This window comes from Diceros bicornis, chromosome 8, assembly GCF_020826845.1.
Source record: "Diceros bicornis minor isolate mBicDic1 chromosome 8, mDicBic1.mat.cur, whole genome shotgun sequence".
NCBI classification, from domain to species: domain Eukaryota; kingdom Metazoa; phylum Chordata; class Mammalia; order Perissodactyla; family Rhinocerotidae; genus Diceros; species Diceros bicornis.
The window spans coordinates 41,133,178-41,152,491 of record NC_080747.1 but is presented as its reverse complement, the minus strand read 5'-3'; the positions used below and the strand labels follow the sequence as shown (position 1 = coordinate 41,152,491).

Sequence of the window (19,314 nt, the reverse complement as noted above, 5' to 3'; positions counted from 1 at the left end):
CAGGGTTTGCAGGTTCAGATCCTGGGTGCAGACCTACACACCGCTCATCAAGCCATGCTATGGCAGGTGTCTCACATATAAAAGAGAAGATGGGCACAGATGTTAGCTACAGGCTAATCTTCCTCACCAAAAAAAAAAAGATTAGTGCATAAACAGACATTTATGTTTTAATTTTAGACAAAATTATATATATATACACACACGTGTGTACGTGTGTGTGTGAGAGAGAGATGGATTTTTCATGATCCTCCTGTTTGAATAACTTCCAATCACCTACTGGTCCCAAGCAGGTTTGAGAAAGGGGGCTTCTACTCTAGTTTTACTCATGCACTTACAGGACTGCCCTACTCACGAGTAGGTTTATACAGTCAGCCTCACTAAAAGATTTCAGATGTAATGCCACTTGCTAAGGTTTATTTGGTTTTTTATTTTGTTTGACTTTGTTTCCATTTGCCAAACATTTATTGAGAGCCACAAGAAAAGACTCCATTTTTAAAACAATGGTTTCAAAAGAGAGAAAAGGCATTGTCAGACTGCTAGATGGATGAAGGAGGTCATGACTTCCCAGGACTCTGCCCTCTCTGGCCGAGTCACACTCCCAAGCCAACCTTTTCTCTAACTGCCCCAGGAGCCCATGGAGGTGGGCCCCCTGCTGCCGGGGGTGTGCTGAGAGGCAGGAGGGCAAAGATGCAGACTGGAAAGTGGGCCTGATGTTCTCAACCTCTGGGCCAGTAGAAGGAAGAAGAGGCCAGCCTTGCATAACTTGGGCCCAGATGAGAAAAAGCCCTCTTGACCAGGCTCAAATGACATTTTTGACCATAGCTCTTCCCAAGCAGATGTGAGGGGCTTTTAGAACTGTGAAGAGAATAACATCACTAAATAGGGAGACATTTCAAATCGTATTCTAGTCATGCCCTCCTCCTGCCCCCTAGCTCAACCAGCCATACAACTGACATGCTTTATGTTTTACCTGCTTAAGTGTGTGTGTGTGTGTGTATTGGAAGGCCTTAGATGAAGGATACTTCAGCTCCAGTCCACACCGAGGCCTTGGACACAGCAGCCTCCTGATATGAGATGCTTTATTTTCCTGAATACCTAAGGAATAAAACCAAACTTCTGGAAACCAGGTTCTGTTGAAAAGGTTCCCCAAGCATCAGAAAGATTCAAGCCTGCACCCTGAGAGAAGCAAGCAGAGCAGAAGAACTAGGCAGACTGGAGTAAGGAATACAGCTTCAATTCAGCCATCCCAGGAGGATTGTTAAGCTATTCAGCCTTCTCTCCATTTTCACTTTGTCGTTACTGGAAATGTGGGTCCCTGCCGTGTACAGAGCCATGGAAACCACTGTTCTCACTCTGCTGAAGTAAAGGGACTTCAGAAAGTGGAGACGGGTGAGGGGGAACGGAGGAAGGCTAGGAATCGACACAGGAGCCCTCTTTTGTTGCTCGAAGGAGTAACTGGACCCCTGCCCAAGAGATCCCCAAGCCCTTCAGAGACAGAAATTGCAGGGGCATGAGTCATCCCCCACTTGAGAAGAACACAGGAGTGCCCTGGGGGTTGGGGCCTCCCTTATCGAGAAGTAGGCAACTGAAGTATACAGATTGTGCTTGGCTAAAGGCTAGGATCAGCTTCTGTTTTATTATCTATTTAACTAAGTGGATTAAATGAGAATTGACTGGAATTGTACACTTAGAGTTGCCTTACAAAATGCTGTTATCTCATAAGCTGGCTTAATGGAACAGGCTGTCAGAGGCTTATTAGAAGTAACTGAATACAGTGCCTCATGGAGCAGAGACTCAAAGCACAGTGTGCAGCCGTGTCTGGGAGGCCCCACACCTTGTGTGGCCGCAAAAGATGGCCCAGGGTCTAGCTGCAAACCACACTGTTAATGTCTCCCCCTAGAAGCCAGGTCTTCTCGAGAAGAAAGGCACTTGCCACTCACTCCATTTTAAAAGCATTTCTTCAATATTAAGGGTGAATTAAGTGTTTTTTGATCTTTTATATATGTGGTCTTAGCACATGTGAAAGACAGCGGAGTGGAGTGGTTAACAGGACCATCTTTGGAGTTAGACTGCAATGGTTTGAATCTTAGCTTTACTACTTACTAGTTGAGGGACTTCATGTTGCTTACCTTCTCTATGGCTCAGTTTCCCCATCTGCAAAATGGGAGTGATAACAGTACCTACCTCACTGAGTTTCTTTGGAGATTAAATGACCTAATATGTATAAAATTCTTAGAATAGTGCCTGGCATAAGTGGTTATATAAGTGAGCATTCAGTGATTATAGCTATTACTGTTATCACAGAAAAGAATTCATCCCATTTCATAGCTTTTGCGCCCACATCTCCTTTAGCAGTTAATTGCAGAATTCGGGATGAGCTGCATTCACAGAGGAGATTCGGGATGGCAGGGGGCAGTGTACATGGAGGAGCTCAGGTCTGTGACAGAGGGACGTTTTGAAACCTGACTTTGCCGAGGATGGTGATGTGATCTTGCACAAGTCATTTTATCTTCTCTGATCCATATTTCTGAAGTATGTGTGTGTAACTTTCGTTATAGGGTTTGGATAAATGAATGTAAATCCTGCTTTTGGTGAAGATTTATGTAATCTTAAAAAATGCTCAGAGACTGATAAAAATGAGCCCCCTTGGGTCTGGTGTCCTAGAAACATGTACCTTGTAGAACACTTGCTCTGAGGATAACAGACACGTTGGAAAGAGCTGATGGCTTGGATGGAAGTTGCCCTTGGCCAGTTGGTTTGAACAATGGAGATAACTGACTATTTTTCAGAAAAGTTTTACTTTATTTGTGAATTTATGATTTTTTATTTTCCTTCCAACAATTTCTTTGACAGTCTTATTTTCTGTTGGGTTTGTTTGAGTTAAATTTACCAGTAATCTATAAACATTTCTGTCAAACAACCTGCTTCACAGTTGACCTAACTCTTTGCAATTACATAGCCTTTGCTTAATTAATTCCAATGTATAATCCACAATTTCCATGTATACTCTATAAATTTCCAGTAATCTATAATCCAGTAGATGATTCTGTTCCACTCAGCCTAATGGATGAACATTATATTCCTCACTTTCCAAAAAAATTAAATTAGACCTAATATGAAAAACTGAATGGGTTTTTCTGTTCTGCAGAAAATGAATTACTTAAATAAAAAATGTTAGCCTGTTAGCTGAATTAGAGGAATTGAAACACTATGCGTGGTATTAGAACTAATAATGTTTTCATGTCTTTCTTTATTTGAAAGAGTATTACCCAATATACAACATTTATGTATAATTGATTTAATTTCCCATATTTTAAACAGCTCAGCCTGGGAGTTTAAGAAAGAAACCACTTGAATGAGTGAGAAGCCATAGCCTTCTGGGGTTTCTTCTGGTTGATTATTGACCAAAGCATGAGCTGATGTAGCTGAGCTAGAGCTGTGGTGCCAAGGACAAGCATGATGTGATGTCAGTAGATGCTTTGTACCTGTGGATCTCAACTTTTCTTGATTATGAACCTCTTTAAGAATCAGGAGGAGGTTATTGACATGCTCCGCAGAAAACTACACCTTTTCTCCCTTCCACAAAGCTTGGCATAGAATTCTGGGGAGTTCATACGAATTCCCTGCATTGCCTCCATCACCTCCCCCCACCCCCGCAGTTCACGGCTCCCGTAAGTGTAGGGTCCACCGAACATGGGGAAGCTTCCTCTCAGTGGGCTTGACCACACTTTGATTTTTTTAATGGCAATGAGTTGGACATTTGTAGAAACCAGGAGACAAAGACTGATGAGGGAATTTTTATGATACAATAAGAAATATATATGTTGGTCTTTGTCCCCAGTTCCTGGCACACACACAGCTCTTGAAACCCTTGGAATCTCTGGAGTGATGAGAGCATCTTGTATGCTAATGGAATGACTGGTGGCTGGAGGCCCCTAGATAGCTTCAGGATGGGCACTGGTTGCCAGAAAAACTAAGGCACGTTTAGAGGGTCAGGACTTTCAGCCCTACCTCCCAACCTCCAAGGAGGGGAGAGGGGCTGGAAGTTAATCACCAATGGCCAGTAATTTAATCAATTGCACCTATGGAATGAAACTTCCATAAAAACTCCTAAACCATCAAGTTCCAAGAGCTTCTGGTTGGTGAACACATCAAGGTGCCAGGAAGGTGCAGCACCTGAAGAGGGCGTGGAAACTCCCTGCTCCTTCCCCCAGACCCTGCCCTATGCCTGTCTTTCGCTTGACTGATCCTGACTTGTGTCTCAGATTAAACTGGTAGTAGTAAGTAAAGTGCTTTCTGAGTTCTGTGAGCCATTCTAGCAAATTATTGAACCTGGAAGGGGTCATGGGAACCCTCGATTGAGAGCCGGTTGGTCAGGACTGCAGGTGGCAACGTGGGGCTGGCAACTGGCATCTGAAGTGGGGGCAGTCTTGTGGAACTGACTGCCTTAAACGGTGTGGTCTGCGCTAACTCTGCGTAGTCAGTGTCAGAATTGAATCGTAGGACATTCAGTTGGTGTCTGGAGAGTTAGAGAATCGGTTGATGTGGGGGGAAAATCCCACACATTTGGTGTCAGAAGTGTTGTGAGTAAAAACAGTTCAGATTTTTGCCCTCTCCCTCAAGAGTTGTTGTATACAATGTCCCACAGTAATTAAGGGCGCAGGCTCAACTACTCAGATGGCACCCCACCATGTCTGGTGCACTTGGGTTCCTTTGGCTGTTCCTGTGTACTTTAGATACACTCCATTTTAGGTTACGGATCTACGTCTACTCCCTAAAAACAATTTCTCTCTTTACCAAAATCAACAGTGTCTCCTTACGTCACACCCACTAGGACAGCTACAGTCAAGAAGATAGATAATATCAAGCTTTGTTGAAGATGCAGAGAAATTGCAGCCCTCTCACACTGCTGGTGGGAATGTAAAATGGTGCAGTCACTTTGGAAAACAGCCTGGTAGCTCCTCAAAAGGTTAAACACAGAGTTGCCATAATACCCAGCAATTCTACTCCTAGAAATATACCCAAGAGAAGTGAAAATGTATGTCCACACAAGAATTTGTACAGTAGTCCCCCCTTATCCACGGTTTCAGTTACCCATGAACAGCTGTGGTCCGAAAATATTAAGAGAGAGAGACCACATTCACAAAACTTTTATTACAGTATATTGTTATAATTGTTCTATTTTTTATTAGTTATTGTTAATCTCTTACTGTGCCTAATTTATAAATTAAACTTTATCACAGGTATATATGTACAGGAAAAACTGTAGTGTATAAAGGGTTCGGTACTATCTGCAGTTTTAGGCATCCACTGGGGGTCTTGGAATATATCCCCCACAGATAAGGGGGACTACTGTACGTGTAAAACTAGCAGCATTAGTCATAATAGCCAAAATGTGGAAACCACCCAAATGTCCATCAACCGCTGAATGGATATATAAAATGTGGTACATCCATACAATGACTACTAGTCAGCAATAAAAAGGAATGAATACATGCTATATGATACATGTATTCATCAATATGTATCAATATGATACATGCTATAACTTGGATGAACCCTGAAAACATTATGCTAAGTGAAAGAAGCCAGTCACAAAAAATCATGTATTCTATGATTCCATTTACATGAAATGTCCAGAATAGGTAAATCCGTGGAGACAGAAAGCAGATTAGTAATGCCAGGGACTGAGAGTAGGGGGGAAGGGAGAGTGACAGTTAACGAGTATGGAGTTTCTTGTTGAGGTGATAAAAATGTTCAAAAATTGATTGTGATGATGATGGTTGTACAATTATGTGAACATAGAAAAAGCTATTGTACACTTTAAATGGGTTAATTGTATATGAATCATATCTCAATAAAGCTGTTCCAAAAAAAAAAAAAATACAGGCCCTGGATCCAGGCTGCCTGTGTTCAAATCACTGTGGAAGCTCTGGTGTCCCGAGAAGAGGATGTGGGTACAAGTACTATATCTGGAAAGCTATCCCAGGAAGCTCAGTCAGGAAGGAGGGAAGTGAGACAGAGAGGGAAGGAAAGCCAGTAAGGGGGGCATTAATGAGTGAGGAACTGCTGTGGGCAGCTGAGGCTCAGTCCTGCTGGGGCCCCTTGGAAAGGCTATGGAGCGCACAATTCAGAATTGCCCCCCAAGCGATGAGAAAGCTGAGTTGTTGCTACGAGAGCTGACTTCCCAGCACTTCCAGCCTGCCCTACGCAAAGGCCAGGCATGCTTGTACAACCAGAGAGAGCCCTCAGACAGGACAAGACGGAGACAGAGACAGAGAGATAGAGAGACATGCAGGTACACAAGTAGGAAGCAGTCAGAGTATGCAGGAACTGTTCCCCAAACCCACAGGTGATGGCCAGGCTGGCTGAGTGGACGGGGCAGAGTATTGCCAGTATCTGCTGACAGGAGTGTTACTTAACCTCTCTGCACCTTGCTTCCCTCATCCTTAAAATCGGGAAAAGAACAGCTCCTATCTCTAAGAGTGATGTGAGGATTAATGAGTTAATGTATCTGCTATATTTAAGACAGTCAAAAATGCTCCTCTTGGGGCCGGCCCCGTGGCTTAGCGGTTAAGTGCGCACGCTCCGCTGCTGGCGGCCCGGGTTCGGATCCTGGGCGCACACTGATGCACCGCTTCTCCGGCCATGCTGAGGCCGCGTCCCACATACAGCAACTAGAAGGATCTGCAACTGTGACACACAACTATCTACTGGGGCTTTGGGGAAAAAAAGGAGGAGGATTGGCAATAGATGTTAGCTCAGAGCCAGACTTCCTCAGCAAAAATAGGAGGATTAGCATGGATGTTAGCTCAGAGCTGATCTTCCTCAAAAAAAAAAAAAAAATGCTCATTTTGAATCTTTCTCTATTTTTTTTAACTTCTGACATCGACGATCATTTCTCTTCTGAATGAGCTTCTAACAACATAGAGAATAAATCCATCTATTATAAGTTTCAAAAAGAAATAGAATCATTGCCGAGAACAGTCTTCTTATTGGGCACCCTTTGTGTTTTATGGGCTTTGAATGGCTGCCTTTTGACATATGCCGTAGGCTTTGTTAGCACATTAGACAGATGCCCATCCAGCAAGTTCTGTTAATGGAGCAACTCTGTAATCGGTCTCTTTCTTGCTGTTCTATTTTATGGGAACTGTTGGTGGGATTCAAGCAAGAGTAGTTCGTCACAACACTCGCATGTGTTTTTCTTTGTGTCTCCTCATATTTTCCCAAAGTTGTGTTCTGAGGGTAGTAGACCCTGGGGAGCATTCTTTCTGTGAAACTTCTGCAGCCTAGGGCTTGAAGCCAGTGGCTGTGATCCCAGGCAATTCTGAGTTCTACTTCTGTCAAAGGCATTTATACTCAATATGTTTCATTGCTCATGGATGATTGAAACAGCCCAGTTGGTGAACAGCCAGGGAAAAATAGGGTTAAAAAAACCCCAACTGTGTTACATCGAGCTCATGCTGTCACGATTAAAACTGAATTTAAAGATTTGTTCACCCAAGAAAATATCTCTGGATCGTTTCAGGCTGTGACTCTTCAATTAACCTGACATTTCACAAATCCAAAATTGCCGTGGATGAACTCTTTACTTTGCTTCGGGATATTGCTGGAGCTCGGAATCTCATGAAACAGTTTAAGTCTGTATACGTTCCTGGAAATCATACCCACCAGGCAAGTACATATGTTTTAAAGTAACCATCTAATCTGTGTTGTATTTTTAGGATTCAGAGACTACAAGAAGAGTTTCCATTTTAACCTCTAAAATGAGGGATTTGTTCTAGATGAACTCCAAATCCCCTTCCAGTTCAGAGTTCTGGGTTCCTCTGAATCTGGAAGCCTCTTGATTCATTTGTGCCACAGGCCTGGTGCACTGAGATGAGCACTGGATTGGGGGCCGGCCACTGCTTCATAACTGTCACAGACCTGTTCTGTAACCCTAGGCAAGTCCCTTCACTTCTTTGGGCCCCAGATACTATAAATGTCACATGAGAGGCTGGCCTTAGATGATTCCCAAGTTTCTGGATCTAAGAGATCCATGAACATTTTGAACAATTAGAATAATAAAATTACCTCATAATATTATGGCAAGGAAAAAAAGAAGTTTATGACAGCAAAAACATTTATTTAAAATTCCCCCACCACTTTCTAAGGAGAGTAGAGGAATCATATCAGGATATTTTGACCAGTGAGTAGGAAGATGGTGTAAGAATCCAAGATTAAAGGGGTAATTGCTCTGTAAAAACTCAGCAGTGGGGAGCCATAGAACAACCCAAAGGGGAGCTTAAGGAGTGAAGAAAGGCTGGAGCCATCAAGGCTGGACAGTCTCTCTTGGACAAGGTTGGAGACAGAACTCAGGTTCCTGGTGGCCAAAGATGAGCTTTCAAGGAAGAACAGATGTTTCTGATAGAAAAGATCATTCGGTTTTGCTGTGGAGTGTGTGAAAGAATCTTCTCCCTCTCCCCATGTAATCTTCAGTAAAATCCGCTCTATTTGCTAAGGCTTTTTGGAGAGTTGAATGTGTCATTGGTGGGGACTACAATGTCGTGAGGGGTTGAACTTCAGGGTGCTGACTCTTTAAGGTGGAAGTGTAGTCAAGAGCTAAGGTTACCCACTGCAGCCTAGCAGAATCCAGGTTCTTCCTCTCATATATTCATAAAGTAGCTGATACTTGAAGAGTACTCCTACATTTGGCTTTTCCCTTGATCCTCACAGCAAGTAAGCTAGAGAAGTATTATTATCCCAATCCAGGAAGGCGACAGAGACTTGCCACAGGCACACAGGTGGCCAGGACCAGATGCCAGGTCTTTGCTGCCAACACAAAACCTCCTCCCCCACTGTACCATGGTTCTCATGGAGGCTCTAGAGATATTCATTGATGGTGCCGATGGGCATCTGAAATCACCCAGCAAGACATGAAAGACCTTAGAAACCAGCACTCAACTTAGTAACATAACTTCCCATCCTTTGTTCAATGATCTGAGAACACCACTACCACAAATTACAGATGAAATCACTCAGATAATTAATCGTATGTAGTTCGGTTGTTAATAAAATCACTAACTTAAATACAGCGGTATGGACAAGGTCTAGAAGACATGATAGACCTGGTGATACATGATGAAATTTAGACCAAAGAATGTCAAGAAGATAGTGGCTGCTACAGTTAGCAAGGGGAAAATAAACCACTAAAGTAATGAGGTCTTTTCAGTTTTATGATCATCATGGTGACTCACTTGGCCAACTTCACATAAACATGTATTAGCTATAAATCTTGGACATGATAAGGACAATGATAAGTTTCCTAAATTTTGTCTCCCTGCTGCCAACACTGTCATTTCTCCAGACCTCAGAACCCTGTCCTGCAGCCATGGGCTTTGGAAAATGACCTTTCCCTATTAGATATACTTCCCTTATAGTGAGTCAACAACATCAACACATTCACTGAAAATCCTAAATGTCAGTGAGTAGGAAGTGGGGGCAAGGCGATGAGTGTGTGTGTATCTTCAGAGGATCAAATAAATAATGATACAGACACACAGTGAAATGCTCTACAACCACTAAAATGGATGGGGTAGACCTAAATGTGCTTAGCAGGGACTGTATTTGAATCCTTGTCTCAGACTCTGCTCCTTGGGGAACTCAGACTGAAACAGAGGTTCACAATCTATTAGGTGAAAAAAACACCTGTTGTAGACCATTTTGTAAAGCATTATTCTATTTTTGTTAAAAAGTATATGGGTATATATATTTAATAAGTCTTTAAAAATTTAGGAAAAGTTTATAATGGCTACCTTGTGGGAGACAGGAAAGGTTGGGTAGACAAGGAGGAATTCTGACTTCTTGTTCTATATTTACATATATGGAGAAAGAGTTTTTGATGGGATCATGGGTAATTTTTACCTGTTTGGGTTTTTCAATATTTTTTTAATTTAAAGTAGTTTTTATAATTGATGTCATAATTGTTTATAACATTGTGAAATTTTAGTTGTACATTATTGTTTGTCAGTCACCATATAAATGCATCCCTTCACCCCTTGTGCCCACCCCCCAAACCCCTTCCCTGTGGTAACCACCAACTATTCTCTCTGTCCGTGTGTTAGTTTATCTTCCACATATGAGTGAAATCATGTGGTGTTTTTCTTTCTCTGTCTGGCTTATTTTGCTTAATATAATACCCTCCAAGTCCATCCATGGTGTTGCAAATGGGATGATTTTGTCTTTTTTTATGGCTGTAGTATTCCGTTGTATATATATACCACATCTTCTTAAAGAAGTTTTTTATCACAGATGTAAGCCCTGTGAGGACAGGATTTTGATCTGGTTTGTTGACTGCCGTATCCTCAGTGCTGAGAATGGTATCTTGCACATAATGGACGCTTAATAAATACTGGTTGGGTGCATCTTGAATACAATACATATACCTTTATCATATATCAGAGGATTTGTTGGGGCACAAAATGTGTGTAATTAGAAAAGGACAAATTTCCAAGCTAGAATAAGAGTCCAGCTGTGTCTAATTTTGAAGATAGGTCTTGGCTGGGCAACTTTCTGCCCATCTCTTCTCCCAATTTTGTCCTTAGCCTTGTGGCCCTAAGAAAAAATTGGTGCTTTCTATCTAGCTCCGTGCTGTTTCTACACAGAATCTAGTTGAGATGTCCTGGGCTCCCTGGGACACCCAGGAAAGCAGTAGACCTGGTCTGGCCCTGGGTTCCTGTTCCAGCTCTGACTAGTGCTGCATACCTGGGCTATCTCCCCTGGATCTTGGGGGATCTCCCCCACCAGCCCTAGCCTCCCTCCCAGTGCACCTCTCTCCTGCTCCGATGCACAAGAGTTGGCTCTCGGACCCACTCCTCTTTCCCTTGCTACCACTAGAATCACCTCCTATTTAACCTTAATCCTTTAGCCCTTTAGGAGATTGTGTCAGTCACAGCTCAGATGCAGAAAGCAGACACTACTCTCACCAATTTAAGAAGAACATGATTTCATACAAGGAATTAAGTACATATAAAATCTCTGGGAAAGCTAGAGGAGTGGGACCTAGACTGGGTCCCGGGAAATTAGCCCAGAACATCACCACACACCTGGCCCTCCAGGGGAACCAGTACCTCTGCCACAGTCAGGGGAGTGGGCATGATGGGGATCATGAGGCTGCCATTGAAGCTCTTGGCTTCAAGAACATACCACCAAAGCTGGAGACAGCATCTGTGTTTGCTCACCATGGTACCTGCAGAGCCTAGCTCAATGCTTGCTACCTAGTGGGTGGGTGGGTAGGTGGATAGATGGATGAATGGATGGGTGGATGGATGGATGGATCCTGAACTATAGGTCTTATCCAGAATGGCATTTCTGGTGTTCTTAATTCTTAGTGAGAGGCAGCTTAGCATGGAGGTTAACAGCAGCATTTGAGTTCATAGCCCACCTCTGCCCGCTACTAACTGTGTGACCTTAGGCAAGTTCCTTCAACTTTCTGTGCCTTGTTTCTCCTCTGTAAGAAGAAGCTAGTAATAGTAGCTCCCTCATAAAGATGCTCTAATGATTAGGTGAGTTAATATATATAAAGTCCTTAGGACAGGAGCTGACACATAGACAGCACTATGTAAGCATTTGCTATAACAATCGTAGTAAAGGACAAAATAGGCCTTCTCTTTGTCCTCTTTTGCAGCATTTCATCTTTTCCTCTGCTAGGAGATGGGCCACACAGAAAAGGAGTGATTCTTAAGCTGACTCTCCTGTTAGCTGCTGTGTATGGCAGGAGTTTATTGCTGACATCCGTTTGTTTGGAAAGGTTGTGTTTGTTCGTAGACTCTGTTGACTGGGAACCTAAGCCCCCAGTTTTGCCTGTGCAGCAAGTCTTCTTATGCTTTTGTCTCTTACTGTAAATGTTCCAGTTTAATGGGAGCTTAACCTTCTTCCTAAACACCACAGTGTTTGATGTGCTGCTGTTCTTCAGCTGCAGCATCAGGAGGATATTAGGCGAATGTCTCAGGGCAAGGAGTTATGAGCCCTTTCAGACAAAATATCGTGTGGCTCTTGCATGACTTGCTTTGGCAGAAGTCTCAAAGTGCTGTGCTGTGCTGGAGAAAACTTCCCACAGATGCCTACTGTCTTCTCTGCCTCTGGCATGTTGAACAAGAGACTTCAGAACCAGCAGTGCCCAAGGAGGCTTGATTCATCTTGTGCCTGGTGAAATATGGCTCTCTGAACAGTCTGGCGGCCCAGTCTCTGTCAACAATCCCCAGCCCTGGCCACCAGCTGTCCTTTTCCAAGTGCTAAGCTCTGCTCTTCCTCCTGATTCTATCTACCTAACCCTGGATCTGCTGGGTTCTTTCTGAAAGAACCAACACGAGATAGGACTAAACTGGGGGCCGGGAAACTTGGTCTGTCCTGTAGTCTACTTCTAACTGCCTGTGTGAATTCAAGTGAGTTAATCAATAGCTTTGGGCTTTGGCTTCCTCATGTTGAAGTTGAAGGGACTACACTCAAAATTTTAAAAAATAATCTGTTTCTGGTTTGAAGGATAAATGGATAGATGGATGAAAAGATAGACAAATTAACCACTTTTTAATCTGCTGAGCAAACCATTTCTTTTAAGAAGATGAAAGGAGAGAAAAATCAGACATAGAATAGCAAAAAATAAAAAATAAGCCATGAGCAGTTTTAAACAGATGTTTTTCTGTGCAGTCTTGGATTGAAACAAAATGCATGCCCTCTCTGCAAGTCTAGTTTTCCTGAGAAATTGGTTGTTTACAGTCAATTTTGCAGAAAAGGGAGAAGCCTCTTCAGTAGCAGGACTGAGCGAGTCCCTTGCTGCACCAGCACAGACCAGCACAGCCAAGGTCAGCAGTGCCGATTGACGAGGGTGTGGTTTTGGCAACAACTCAGGTTTTCTTGGACACTGATGTCCCAGGCCGTCTTTGAAGTACACCAAATTCAAGAAGATTTTGGAGTTAGACTAACTTCTCAAAATTGTCTCTGACCTGTGTGTAACGTCAGAAACTGCTGCCATACTCGATACCTTTCTTCAAGAGCTAGAACCAGGTCCATAAACAAGTCTTCCAGACTTGATCACACATCATCTCCACCACAGAAGAGTAACCAGGGACATAGATGAAAATATTTTATTTTTCATTTTTTGATTAAATATGGTATTTTTAAAAGCCCAGCTTATTCTGGAAGAGATACTGACCATATAAAGGGGGAAAAAAAGGAGAGTTTCTGGTGTAGGTCGATTTTCTTGAAACTTCAACTATTTCACGTGTAATACTTGTCGGGGGTCTTGTTAGGCTCTACCAAACCTTCAGGCTAGCCTTATGAGACTGTCATACAGTGCCACATTATGATTTTCATGGTCCTATGTACTTTTGCCTTCACGGGCCCCCTCCTCTATAAAAGTAAAGAATATTAAAAATCATATTGTGCAATTGCATTGGTGTGGAGACAAATACATTAATAGTATATATCAAAACATTATCTTTGACCTGAAAGTTCATTTTTTCCTTCTGATTTTAAAAGAAATTAATACATTTTCATGGATCCCTAGAAGTCTTGGGGGCTCTTGGCACTGTGTGTTCTGTGCCTAATGGGTAAGTCGGCTCTGTGAGCCTAGCCCCCACTTGGTGCCACTTTGCCCAGGACAGGAACATAGCTTGTCATCAGGGAGCAGCAGGCATTTTTCTTCTCTGGAGTAGTCTTTGTGACCTTCCGTGAAGCAGTCCACACAGCTATCCAGGAGCTATTCAGTTTCATCCTGAGGTGACAGCTCAGGAGTGAGGGACCTACACTCACATGGGGGGAGGGGGGAGGGCAGGAATCCTCTGACTTAAAAACTTCATATCCTATAGGAGCCAATTTCTCTGGAATAATACCACAGGTATAGCTTCCAGTGTTCCTCTAAGGGACATGCCCACTTATGCAAGAGTCATCGTACTCAAAGGAGCCCAAAGCTCTGGCTTGCAATCCAGTATTTTATAGTTCTCCCAGTCTAATGCAATTTACTAAGCAGGGGTCATTTTTATCATAAGCAATCTTGCCTGGCTAGAGTTTGACATTCTTCCCTTATCAGGTTTCCAGGGAAACAGAGCTAGAAAGTTAACCAAAGGTCAAATTCTTATGTAGAAGGGAAAAAGGGTTTAATAATCCTTTGCAGGGCTGGCCCAGTGGCATAGCAGTTAAGTGCGCGCGCGCTCTGCTGTGGTGGCCCGGGAGTTCGCAGATTGGATCCCGGGTGCGCACTGATGCGCCGCTTTTCAATCCCTGCTGTGGCAGCATCCCATATGAAGTAGAGAAAGATGGGCACGGGTGTTAGCCCAGGGCCAACCTTCCTCAGCAAAAAGAGGAGGATTGGCGATGGATGTTAGCTCAGGGCTAATCTTCCTCACACACACAAAAATAATAATAATCCTTTGCCTCTGACATGCAACTTGCCAGTTGTTAAGGAAATAATTATATTAATGTTTCAATTCAGACTTTACAGTGTGTCTGTGGCAGAGACAATGCTATATGTTCCCCAAACTCCATTTCCTTTTCCTCCTGGGCAAAGTTAGACCACATTTTCCAGATTCCCTTGCAGGTAAATGTCGGTTTGTGACTAATTCTGACCAATGACCTATGGGTGGAAGTGATACAGATCACTTTCAGGCTGAGCCCCTAAAATCTCTCTGGAAATCCTGCATACTCTGTCTCTTTCCTTGTCTGCTGATAAGATGCACAGACTTCAGTGTGGGATTCCAGTGCTCTCGGGAATGGTGGGGCCACTCAGTAGCAGGAACCTCGCTGTCTGAATGATTGTCCAGGGCACAGACCCCTACTGCCAGCACACACTGGATGTGACATAAGCGAGAAATAAGTGAATGAATTTTTCTGTGTTTTTAATTCCTCTCCTTCTCCCTCCCCACCCCAAAAGGTGAACTGGCGGAAAATGTTTGATTAGGAAAATTAAATTACTAGGGTTAACTCTCTTAATGTTGAGGCAAACTACACGACTAATTTCCCCTCTGGCCCTTCCTAACATGTGAGAAAACTTTGAGCAGGGCACTAGGGGAAGACACCTGTCTGCCCTATCACCACCTTCTTTGTGGTCCTTCGCTGAGAAGTGGGAAGCTTCTGGCTGAATAGAGAGTTCCGTGACCGTCACAGGTTTCTCAACCAAGAAGCCGCTGCCAAAGCAGTTCATTCCAATCAGAGTTCACTGACATGATCTGGGGCACAAAGCAATCCAAGTAAGTGGCTGAGAGGAAGGAGCCAAAGGTTCCCATCATTAAAACCCTAATTGTAAAAACTAAGAATTGTGTTTGCTGAGAAGTCACGAGACAAGTACTGCTTTGGAACTAAGAACGTCTTTCCCAAATCACGCTCTTTAAATTGTATTATTTGGTTGTTTGGTGCTGAGTTCTTTTAATAAAGAATTTAGAGGGGCCGGCCCAGGGGCGTAGTGGTTAAGTTCATGCGCTCTGCTTCAGCGCCCCGAAGTTCACAGGCCCGGATCCCAGGCACAGACCTATGCACTGCTTAGCAAGCCATGCTGTGGCAGGCGCCCCACAAAAAATGGTGGAAGATGGGCACAGATGTTAGCCCAGGCCCAATCTTGCTCAGCAAAAAGAGGAGGATTGGCAACAGATATTAGCTCAGCGCTAATCTTCCTCACCAAAAAAAAAGAGAAAAAAATAATTTAGAGGTCTTTTCTATATAATATTTAAGTAGGAAAACCTATCAACATCTCTTTAAATTCGTAATCCTTATATCATTTAGTGTGCTTTTGGTTACAAGTGAAAATAGAAAAAAGAAAAAGCTCAAACTGGCTTAAACAAGAAAGGTAATTTATTTGATCCTATGACTTAAAAGTCCAGAGAAGGGACAGCTTCAAATGGTGAGGGGCCATTGCTGGGTGGATGCTGGCATGAACAGCAAATAAACAGGGAGGAGCAGGTTCCTGCTTGCTCTTCGTGCTTTCCCATCTTCCTCTAGTGCCCCCTATTGGCAGAGTCTATCACCATCTTCCTCTAGTGCCCCCTATTGGCAGAGTCTATCACTGTCTCGCTCTACTGCCCCCTATTGGCAGAGTCTATCACTGTCTCGCTCTACTGCCCCCTATTGGCAGTCTATCACCATCTCCCTCTAGTGCCCCCTACTGGCAGAGTCTGTCACCGTCTCCCTCTAGTGCCCCCTACTGGCAGAGTCTGTCACCGTCTCCCTCTAGTGCCCCCTACTGGCAGAGTCTGTCACCGTCTCCCTCTAGTGCCCCCTACTGGCAGAGTCTGTCACCGTCTCCCTCTAGTGCCCCCTATTGGCAGAGTCTATCACCATCTCGCTCTAGTGCCCCCTATTGGCAGAGTCTGTCGGACCCAGATGGCAAAGCACAAATGCAGTTTGCAGAGTCACAGGCCAGCATCACAGAACTGAGTACAGAAGGGAGGGTTTGGAATTGAGAGACAATAGCTTAATAGTTGTCACATCTCTCTATAGAAAATATTTCAAAATTGCTATCATATGAAAACAAAATCAGAATGCAGCCAAGAAATGAGTATTATAGAGGTATGTCAGGCAGTTAATTAATAAAAGCATTTATGTTATTTTTCTGGATTATGTGATGTGTTTGTTCTCTGTTACTTTTCTGTATTTAAATTATGGTTTCTTTTCACATTCTAAATAAATATTACCTACATACCTTAAAAAAAATAAAATAAAAAAGATTTACCGCCTTCCCCAATAACATGCAATGATCAAGAAGTCCCAAGAATGAAGGTGTTAAGGGAATAGCACTTCCAAATCTCTGCTCACCCCCCTAAGGGGAACCCCAGCTCAGAGGGCATTTTCTCCTGGGTGCTTCATTCCACAGAGCTTAGCCAGAAGTGGAGCAAGGGGAAGAGCGAGATCCCTGACGCCTCCACACTTCCTTCTCCCCCCTCTCCTCAGGCTACGCTGGGGCTCCTGGAGCCCTGAGAACAGTCCTGTCACCCCTGGTACGTGCCTTGCACAGAGGAGGTGCTGAGTGTAGAGTTTTAGGTGATCACAGAACCACCTTGTTCCTGTGCCTGAGCTCTTTTCAGGGTTGCTACTCTTCCTTCTTGCAGAAGGTGCATCCTATGGAGAGCAACAGCCTTTTTTTGTTTTTTGTAGGTTGGGGGGCATACTCTCTCCTCTCTTAAATGTGACAACCTATGTGTATTTCTCTGTGGTCTGCTTAAAGTTATATAGAATAACTTTATATAGGCTAATAAAACAAATAAGTGTAAGCTCCCAGAAGGAAGGAATGGCCTTTTATTTCTTTATATCCCCTTTGTGCTTTGTATCAGAATTTCATTCAATTGCAAATAACAGAGATAATAATGAAAAATAATGGCTTAAACAGACAAGATTTAGTGTTGCTGTGTAAAGTCGGTCCTGATTTAGTCTGTCCATGTTATTGTTATGGCAGCCCCACCAGTGATCACCAACCAGGGTTTCTTCCAGCTCTCTGCTCCAGCATCTCTGAAGAATGGCCGTGTCTTCCACAGTGGCTGCTGGAGCTCCAGGCATTACTTCCACCTTCCAGGCAGCAGAATAGAGAAAGAGGAGGAAAGCACACCCTTCCCTTTTAAAAAAGGAGACGTCTGAAAGTCCCACTCCCCTTCCACTTACATCTCATTGCCCAGAACTTAATTCCATTGTCGTACCCAGCTGCAAGGAAGGCTGGAGGATGGAGTCTTCTAGCCAGTTGATAATGGGCCTGAGTAAAAATTGGATTCTATTACTAAGGAAGAAGTTGATGAATATTTGATGATAAAACTGATAAGGTAGCAGAGTATTGGTCAAAGGACTTCTCCTTGAGGAGCAGTTTAAAGAGATTAAGGTTTAATTAAGAGATTAAATGTCCAGAAAGGCTGAGATGATAGAAAGGCTCTCAAGGCAGTTTGTTCAGGGAAGAGGATTTGTAGACTTCAGAGGCCATTCCATGACCTTTTTTTTTTTCCTTAACATTGAAAATATTTATAGGATTATTTTATGAGTCCAGAAGTATACCTGTTAATTTTGGAAAATTTGGAAAAAAAATAACGTCCTCTACTCCCAGAACCTAGAGATAGCCCTAATTAACCTTTCCGTGTGCTTTACCCCAATCTCTTTTGTGCATAAATAATTTATTAATTTTTAATAAGCAAAAAAAAGATCATTCTTGCTGTTTATAGTGGTGTTTTGCTATGCTTTTTAAAAAAGCAACACATTGAAAAGTCTTCGTCCCACCTTTGTCCATTGTCCAGTCCCCCACTCCGTGATCGTTGCTCATGGCAGTCCCTCTGTATCACATCAGAGTTTATTTTTTGCATATTTCAGCAAATACAAACTTCCATATTCCCTGTGACACATTTACACAAATGCCAGCCCATCATACACACTGTTCTTTGCTTTTATCACTCACGCTTTATTCTGCACCTTGTTTTTGCCATATCAACACAGGGCTTCTCTCTTCCCTCTCATAGCATGCCTTCCTGTGGATGTGTCCTGTTTATTAAATAGCTCCCTATTGATGGGCACTTGAGTTGTTTCCAATCTTTTGCTATTACAAACAATAAACAGCCTTTTAAGAGTCTCATTTGTGTGTGTTAGCATATTTATAGGATAAATTCCTAGAAGTGGAATTGCTAGGTCAAATGCATTTGTAATTTTGATAGGTATTGCCAAATTGCTCTCCATAGTGATTGTAACAATTTACACTTCCACCAGCAATATATGTGAATATCTGTTTCCCCATGGCCTCGTCATAAGAGTGTTTTCAAACTCCTGGATTTTTGCCCATGTGATAAATTTTAATGGTATAGCTTTATTATGAGGAAGCTTGACTCATAGTTTTTGCTTTTGTTTTTTTAAAATTTCTGTCTTATCAGTGTTCCTGCCCAGGCTTTCCTTTTCATGAGCATTTACCTATGAGATCTCTGGGCATGCAATGGTCTGTTTGACTAATAAACATCAGAGGGCTGCACCCTCAACTGAACAGTTGCTGTTTCTCCCTGCTTTTTATCCCTGATAAACGCACCAGTTATGTTCTAGCTAAATGATTGTTTGTGATTTTGATGGATTATACCCTGCTTTATTTCTAAGATATTTTAAGTAAAAAAGTTGGAATAAAGGGAAAATAAGAGTAAAAAATGACTATAAGAAAAGCATGGTGAAGCCAGAGATAAAGCCAGTACACCAAATATCCTCCGTGCTTGCTAGAGACAGGTCATAGATGTGGCCAATGCAAAGGGAGAGGCAGAGTTCAAGACATCTCAACAGAGCTCTGTCGGAACCTGGCTGTTAGAGCCTATAATACACATAATAGAGATAAAACAGATATAC

General features: G+C 42.9%; 1 protein-coding gene across 1 annotated transcript in view; it reads left to right on the top strand.

Annotated features, from left to right (window-relative positions):
• Nucleotides 1-19,314, top strand: part of SCFD2 (sec1 family domain containing 2) — a 378,548-nt gene that overhangs the window by 333,112 nt on the left and 26,122 nt on the right. Inside the window, exon 6 of the mRNA XM_058547056.1 lies at nt 7,529-7,674. Coding sequence (XP_058403039.1) covers nt 7,529-7,674 — 146 coding nt within the window. The remainder of the gene's footprint in view (nt 1-7,528; nt 7,675-19,314) is intronic.